Here is an 8,768-nt window from a genome sequence, read left to right on the forward strand (position 1 = left end):
GTAGGGAAAATAGTTCTTCAGTGAGGATGAGTCACATACCAGCTGAGCATCACAGAGGAGCTAGACAAGGATGGAGCATGCTCAGTGCAGAAAATCTTCCAAGTAGTGACCTCAGCTGCTGATGAACCACTACTAAATACATGTAGACTACAGTTTTCATAGGCTCAGAAGTACCAATTTGACATAGATCTATGATGCTAAGGTAATCCTACCTCCTCCCTATTTCAAGGACCTGTTCCATTCCAAAGCTGGAGACCCTTGAGGTCCATGAAATCATTTTGTTATGATTATTTGAGGGATGACATTACATATTTTTGTCTAATCTCATTCTCCAAGAGACCTGAGTTACTCCAGCTGGAACTTTAAAACATAAATGCAATCCAAGACAGCCCTCTGGAACAGAAGATGCTGAACATGCTTATTATAAGAAAAGCACTAGAAAATGGTGGCACTGTCTGTTGCATTTTTACTTAAGACATGTTTAAATATCTTTAGATGATAAGGGTAAATAAGGAGTAGACTGTGATTCAGGCTACACACTCCCACTTGGATCCATGGTTGCAACCTGCCCTGAGCCTTTTGGGGGGCGGGAAGCCTAGAGATGAGGTCCCAGGTTTATTTTTCTTCTTTCAACAAATGACTGTAAAATACATAGGCAGTCCAGGGTGCAGAGACTCAAAACTCTGGATTCCCCATTCCCAATGGACTGGGCTACACATTCAGGCTCCTTCTTGTCTGCTCTCCTTCAGGTCACTCTCAACTGCTCAGTGAGCTGCCTTCAAAAGGAGGAATGGGAGGTGCCCTGCCCAGACTAGCTGATGGCAGGAGGTTTGGGCATTCTCCTGGAAGGTGGAGATGGGCATTTGAGTCTCTCGGGCTTAGGAGAGCCTGAAACCAGATCTCCCACTTCCTGAGCAAGTTATACACCTGGTAGGCTTTTGTACTGAAGACCGAATCCTCCTCCTGGTATCTTTTGCAATGAATGCTGTTATGCTATCCATGTCATACAGTTGCTAGGCACAGAGCAGGCCCAAGGAATTAGCAACTTAAGTGCTTCTAAGTTCACCTGGTTCACAACAGAGCTCATGCGGGAGTCAGGCATGTGGGTGTTTGAACTGGTTTGCTTCTTAGCAAGAGGAGTAGCCACAGTCCAGGGAATCTTTCAGGTGAAAAAGGAAGGGCTTAATGAGGTTGGACACTTATGTGGTTTTGCAGCAGTTGGAATGGGATTGATATGGATTGCTTTTTGTAACCTACCATAATAGTTTGGATCTAAAACCAAATTTCCTGAAAGGATAATAAATGGTGAGCTACATAGAAGAACACAAACAAAACCCAGAAGCTGACATTAAAGATAGAAAACAGAAATGAGTGGTCATACTGATGTTATGAGCCAAGCCCTAGGGCAGAGCCCTCGGAGGACAGAAAGGAAGACAAAAAAAAAAGAAGCCCTGGAGAAAAAGAATACCAGTACATCATGAGCTGAGAGAGATATGTATGACCTGGAGTGAAGTGAAACAGTGAAGAAAGAACTGAGTGGAGGATCATTGCAGAAGTCCTTTGGGCCACTGTTCCTCCCATGTGTGGCCTGATGCAGGTTGCCAGCCTTTCACTTTTCCTGTTCAGTATGTGAGAGAGGCTGCCAGAAGGGTGAGTGAAGGCATGAGTAATAGTGTTTTTATCATCCTGACTACACCCAGTTGGATGGCTTTCTTAACCAGTTCAAACACATATGGCTGCATTCACATGAGTAGGGGCGTGTGCTTGCAGCAGCACAAATAGTAGCAGCACGAATTTGTGCTCTTACTTTGTGCTGCAGTGCATGCCTCTGCTCATGCAGTTTGCAGCAGGACACATTGTCCTGCTGCACTCTGTGCCACAGCCAGCCAGGGAATGGCACATGGAGATGGGGAAGCCCCTGTGCTGAGGCACCCTGTGCCTAAGCCAGCCACTCCCTGGCTAGCTGGGGCACAGGGTGCCTCAAGACGGGGGAGCAGGAAGCCCTGGGCTGGCTGCTCTCCTGTCTCCATGTGCCTGAGTGCAAGGGCTCTGCTGCAGAGCCCCTGCGCTAAGGCATGTGGAGCCCCCATCCTGAGGCACAGTGTGCCCCAGCCAGCTACACAGCTGGCTAGGGTGCAGTGTGCCTCAAGACGGGAGCACTGAAACATGCCCGCTCACACTAAAACACCTTCATGCCCCAGCCAGCCGGGACAGCATCCATGCATGTGATGCTGCGGAGTTTTTTTACTGCTGCGAAGTAAATTAATTTATTCCAGCCTAATAAGGATGCACGTGTAGACACAAAATGTTTATTGCAGAGCTAATTAGTCTACACTACAGTAAACATCTCATGTAGAGGTGCCCACAGAGAGAGAACTCCTCTATTCATCCAGGCTGCTGGCCCAAAGTTCATTCAGAATCTAGCAATATCAATGCTGCTGGTGTTGTTCCCATCCTTAGGTATAGGGAAGCTCACTGAAACTTCCAATATCCTTAAAATCCTTAAAGTCCTATAAACATACAGGACTGCTCACAGTACCTGTCCACTGGAAATGGGACACCAGTCAGATAGCTTCAGGACTGTAGTGCTCAGAAGTTGAGTCCTCCAAGCAGTCTACAGTTCTCTGAGCTGATGATTGATCCCCTGAACCACTCACTCACCCTGGAGGAAACCTGTAATGCCTCAATGCCAAGATTAATTATGTGGGTTCTTGTGCCTTCTGTTTTATTTAGTTATAATCTTCCTCAGACTTACCCACACCCTTCAGGGTGGGATGGATGGAGCTCCAGACCCCCACACTCCCTTTTCTCAGCCTCTGACCAATGGCAAACTCAAGATGAAGCAGTGGGATGCCCTCCAGGACAAGCAGAATGAGGAAAGGAATCATGAAGGCTCCTGGAATTCAACAAAGGAAAACATTTAATACACGTGAAATACCCTGACAAAATCACAGATTGCCGTTTGGCATAGGTATGACAAATGGAACGTAAACCTAGGTAGTACTTAGATAAAATCTCTTTCTATTGTCTGATAAAAATAATATTTCTGACTAATCTTAATATTCAGATTGTTCAGTGGAAGAACTGTTGGCTGTATGAATTCAGCCAAAAGAGATCACTTTTTCCTACAGTGGCAAAAATGGGCCCAAATTATGTCCTCATGTTCCAGAAATGAAAATTTTGCATGCAAGTACTTGAAGATTGTTCAGGAAACTGGCTTATATCATTATACCTGCTCCAGACTGCTTATGTAGTGCTCAGTGTGCCACTTATACCAAGTGGTTAGAGGTGGGCAGAACAATGTGCTTCTCCCTGTCTACATGCACAGAGAGGGGTCCTGATTCAGATGCATTTGGGGCTCGTAACTGCAACCAAAGTGAGTAGAAATTGTGAGTACTTAGTATCTCTGGTATCAATGTAACAGTCTAAATGATGAGCACCAAGTCAGAAGTCAGGAAATGGTGAATTCTAATGTTGGGGTGGATGATGAGAGCTTATATAAACTTTGAAATTGTACCATATTCACTGCATCAGTTAAAAAAAATTCTCAGTTTTGTTTGGACCTATCTGTTGTTACTGTGCTGGCCTTAAGCCAGCCAGTCTGTTCTTCTGCTTTATCTTCCTTATCTGCAGGGATCATGATTCTCTCTGTTAAAAAATTGCAAATTCTCTGATTGAAAACCCCAAAATCCATGATTAAAAAGAAATGCCACTATATATAGAACACACATTTTTATTGATGTATTTACAAGCCCCACACCACCATAGTGAGCCCTCCCCCACCCCCGAGCAGTAGCAAGGGTGGTGCAGTGGGGGTTGTGCCCATTGCTGCTGTCAGGCAGGCAGGGGGTCACTCACCATGGCAGTGCAGAGCTCCCAGTAGCAGCACTGAGCTTCGCTGCCTGACTCCGCTCTGCCTTGCCACACTCGGTCCCTGGAGGCCCTGGTAGGGAGGGCAGCAGGGCAGGGACCCTGAGCTCACAGGGGACAGCCCACAACCACCTCCACCATGGGCTCTGCTCTGGCCATGCTGCCCGTGGTGGAGGGGGAGCCGGGCTCCACACTCCGTTCCACAGCAGCAGCTGCTGCCTCCCGTGGGCAGCAGCCAGGGCTCGGGTGATGCCGCAGGGGGCAGGGAGCTGTGGACCTGGGTCCCTGGTCCCATAGCCCTGGCAGCTGGGGTCCCCCTCTGGCAGGGCTGGGAGGGTGGGAAGTGAGGGGCACCAGTAGGGCTGGGGGATGTGGGTGGGGAGTGAGGGGCATTGGCAGGACTGGGGAGCTGTGGGTGGGATGTGAGGGGCACCAGTAGGGCCCATGGGGCTGTGGGTGTGGAGTGAAGGGCACCAGCAGGACTGGGGGACTGTGGCTTGGGAGTGAGTCACCTGGACCTGTGTCCTGGTGAGTGAAGGAGGCAGGAGCAGCTCTGATTTTCCATGATAAAAAACTCAAAATCAAATGCCAAAATTTATAGGTATTTTGAATTTATTTTATTATAGTGATTGAGGTACTGGTAGGCTTCCAAATAGCTTTAAAATTGTAAATATATCAATAAAACATTGTGTATATATAGTGGCATTTCATTTTAATCAATGTGTGTGTGTGTGTGTGTATAATGGCATTTCATTTGAATCATTGAAAAACACAGATTTGGGGGGTTTTAATCAGAAAATCTGTGCTTTTTTATCAGAGAAAACAAGAATCCTTGCTCATCACTGAGCAGTGAAACTTTCTGTTTTTGCAGTGTTTAGTAAACAGCATTTAGTCATGTTTCTGTACATTCTAACTTAGCACATTGCAGAATTCTGGTACCTGCCCTGCACTGGGTAGTTCTGAATGGCACTGCATTGTGCTGCCTAGACTTGGCCTTACTGGATAATTATTCCCAATTTACTGTTACTTTTTAAGATTTATCAGTTTGCCATTTTTACTGCAATGAAGGTGGGTTATTTTGAAGCAGTATATTCCATGTTAATGCTATGTTCTAAGAGGGCCTAATTTATGCTGATTCTAACCAGAGCTGATTACTGGAGCTCTGTGCTAACATGTAATACATTGCTTCTCATAACCAGCTCTTACCTCCTTTCCCTTGGGATAGGAAAAACCCAGTGAAAATCACTGGCACTTATACCTCTTTAAGCATCTTTCCTACCCTAGCATTGTCATGCATGATCCATGCCATACCAGGATCCCATGCCATACCAGGATACCAGGCCATACCAGGATCCTACTCCCAAACTTCAACCTCAACTCTGTCATGTATCTGCTCACCATGTATAAGACACTCTGCTGTTCTCCAGGTCTTTTCTCATCACAAGTCAATCCCTTCTAAATGGAGAGTCTCCATATCACATAAACTGTCCCCTACTGGTGTTAACACTCTGGTGCTTTCCATGAAAGCCTTCCATCTTTATGTCATTGCAAGCCAGGTACTGTTCTACCTATAAGAAGTGTAAATGGACTGAAAATTGTGGTTGAGTGGGTTCTCCTGTCCCTTCCTACTTTTTAGTGATTCACTCTTAGGGTCAGCCATCAGTGTGTTACAAGAGTAGATACATTAATGAATTGTACTAAGGCACCTAAATCCACTTAGATGTCCAATAGGTGGATTAGATTATGGCCCATTATGTATATAATACAATACATGTTGGGTTTTTTTTGTTTTAAATATTGTTTGCTTCCAATATGTGACTGAGCTGTTTTGCATTCCAGTTTTTCTTTAGATGCAAATGGATAATTAAGCCAGAAGACATTAATGAGTAGTTAAGTTCAATAATATTCCACGGTGTTCATATCTTGCATAATACCTCATTGCATACAATCATAGATAAACTTCTAGAGAGCTAAAAAGCACTGATAAAAAGCAATACAAGTGTAAAGTTTGCTGTAGCAGTGCTTGGTGAATAAATAACTTTAAGTATAGCTATATAAATGAACATAAGGATGTGTTAGAATCAGGGATTTGTTTTTCCTCTTTGTTGGGTTTGGCTTTAGTTCAGAAGTCCTACTTTGCGAAAAACCCCTTCAAACTTCCTATTCCTCTTTGTACCATCCTGGGAAATTATATTGTGGGGGAACCCAGGTGCATATTTTTTGAGTGAGCACCCTTTTGTGGACCTGCACAGTGGCCACACAGGATATGTTAGGGCTTATTCACCTTCAGGTTATAAACTCTACTGGCCCACTTCTGTCCTGTGCACAACAAACCCAGAAATGAGGTTGTGAGAGTCCTGGGGATACTCTGGGGGTGTCCTCAAGCACGGTAAAAGCTCAGATCTTGAGCTTGGTAGGGGCACTACCAACATATCATACTACATTGCAGTATTAAATCCTTTGTATAGTAAAGATATCATGAGGACCTGACTCAAACCCTTTTCATAACTGCAATTCAGTTATTTTATTTTTTATATTACATCTGCATTATTATTGTGTCTCTTTGAGTAAATTTAGAAATCCATTTTTCTAAGAATTTCTAATTTGCAATAGAAATTATCCTTATAGACTTCACTTGACTTCCAACAAACAGATCACATATGCATTTCAGTCTGAAAAGTTTCTGCATGCAATTGCTTTTCTGTTTGTTTGAACTGTGTTTGAGCTCCAGCTGAGGAACAGCGGTTTATTGACTGTTGACACGGTATCATCTCTAACATCTCTGACATGGTCAATTTAATAATAGTGCCACAACAACAAGCAAGGTATCTGTCACAGAGTAGTACAGTTTGCTATAGGCTTATGCTAATTGTATAAAATGATATTTTACCAAGACTGAAAGTTTAAACATTACATCCTGTTTTTCATAGTGCCTTGTCAGGGATGAAGCACAAATGTTTAACACAGTCAGTTAAATGAGATAGTTCTCAATAAAGATTAACCATAAGACAAGGTCTAATGTCAGGAATATCTAACAAATGAAAAGAAAGTTCATTCTGAGGCTGCCAGTTGAAGTGCTGATGCATACTTCCTAACCTTTACACTGCACTCATATTGAAATCAAGTGCATATTTAGTAATGACATATTTTGGAATCATTTAATACATCATTTCAAGGGTAGAACATTTTATTTCACCCCATTGTGCTACTGCAAATACTCCCCTTTCAAAGGGAAAGCCACAAACTAAACCAGTGCAAAGGCAATGTAACCACTTGTATCCATCTCTATATTTGGTCATCAAAAAAAGGCTGTGTGTAGGAGAAAGAACCCCCTCAATCCTAAATTTAAAGTTTGAATGTCTGGAAAAAGAAGAGTTTGTTATAAACTGCAAATGTTGCTCTTATTTCAAGTTAATATTGTCTGTCTGCATTTTAAAAGTTCCTTGTTCGTTACAGTTCAAAAAACACAGGGTAAATCTCTGCTTCACTCAGTTCCCTTTGCACTGTTCACAGGACCTGAAATGATTTGTGACTGACTGGGCATATCTACACATTCATTACTGCACCGTTGTTACTGTGCATTAAGTTTAGTACCTGTAGTAACAGGTACTAACTCAATGTGTAGTACTGCACAGTAGCGCCAGCACATGGTCTTTTAATGATGCTAATGCGCTGTAGACTAATTCTACTGCACATTATCACATTGGCATGGCTTTTGCCATGACACGCTAATGCGCAGTAGAATTAGTCTACTGCACATTTAGTGTCTCATGTAGATATGCCCTCTAAGCTCCTAGCTGGACAGAGCCCTGGATTGGGAGATGCCCTTAGTGGTAAGAAGTTGGTATTGTTAGCATCTGCACCTCTGGTATAAAGAGAGAGAGGAAGTGAGCACAGTGCACCCCAGGACCCAGTTGGCTTTTGACACCTTACAGATCACAGGCAGTAGGAACATCTTAGAGAAGAACTGAGGCTGCTCAACCCTGTCCATGGGATAGAGAATCAATGGATGAGTGCTGAAGCCCTGACAGAGCTGCTCCCTGCTGGCCCACCAGAAACTGAATGCCTCATTTTAAAAAAAAGCATAAATAGGAGCCAAGTGGAATAAATATAACTTACCAGAACTCAGCATTGGTCCTGCTCCATTTCCATGGAAGCAGATAATAAATCTGGGCTTATAAAAAAAAACACGTTCTGTGTATAACTATATATACCCTCACTTATGTTAAAAAGAACTTTAAAGATTGCAAAATCAAGCATTCAACATCAGGAAACATGGGCTAGGGGCCAGATTCTATTCCACATGTTAGGCATGTAGAAGAACGTAGGTGCCTCACAGTGTCATTCTAGTCCATCCTCCTTGAGTCCATGAAAAAGTTAATGCAAAAGTTAGGTCAATCCTCCTCTTTGCTACTATTTTGTGATTTAATCTTAAAGGTTAAATGACAGCATATTACAAAAGTAGATGCATTCATGGATTTTTAGGACTTGAGCAGGATAGAATAGAAGCCTGCTTAAGAGCCTAAGTTCACTAATGGCTTTTTTTACATGTTACACTTTAATCTTCACAAATGTTGATCAGTGCTAGTGTTAGCTCAAGTTTAGGCCAGGCATACATTCAGGCTAAAAACCTTCTCTGACTGTCCCTGACCTACACAGCTGGGACTTGCTACTAGAGGGCTGGCAGGCAGTGGCCTGACTAGGAGCTACAGCTGTGAGGTGCCACTATAGGGCTGGTAAGCCAGGACAGACTGCTCTCTATGGGAGTAGGTTGGAGAGGTGGGTAGGTGGGTGGGAGTAGGAACATGAGGCTGGAAGGGGGAGAGTTTAATGAAGGGAACTGGGTAGTGAAATGGGAGGTGAACAGGCAATGGATAGGAATGGCAGCTGGACTGGGT

General features: G+C 43.7%; 1 protein-coding gene across 1 annotated transcript in view; it reads right to left on the bottom strand.

The window, feature by feature from the left end:
* Positions 1-8,768, bottom strand: part of SLC6A19 (solute carrier family 6 member 19) — a 37,402-nt gene that overhangs the window by 22,065 nt on the left and 6,569 nt on the right. The window contains exon 2 of the mRNA XM_006015696.2: positions 2,756-2,896. Within this exon, the coding sequence (XP_006015758.1) occupies positions 2,756-2,896 (141 nt within the window). The remainder of the gene's footprint in view (positions 1-2,755; positions 2,897-8,768) is intronic.

This window comes from Alligator sinensis, unplaced genomic scaffold, assembly GCF_000455745.1.
Source record: "Alligator sinensis unplaced genomic scaffold, ASM45574v1 scaffold126_1, whole genome shotgun sequence".
Taxonomy (NCBI): domain Eukaryota; kingdom Metazoa; phylum Chordata; order Crocodylia; family Alligatoridae; genus Alligator; species Alligator sinensis.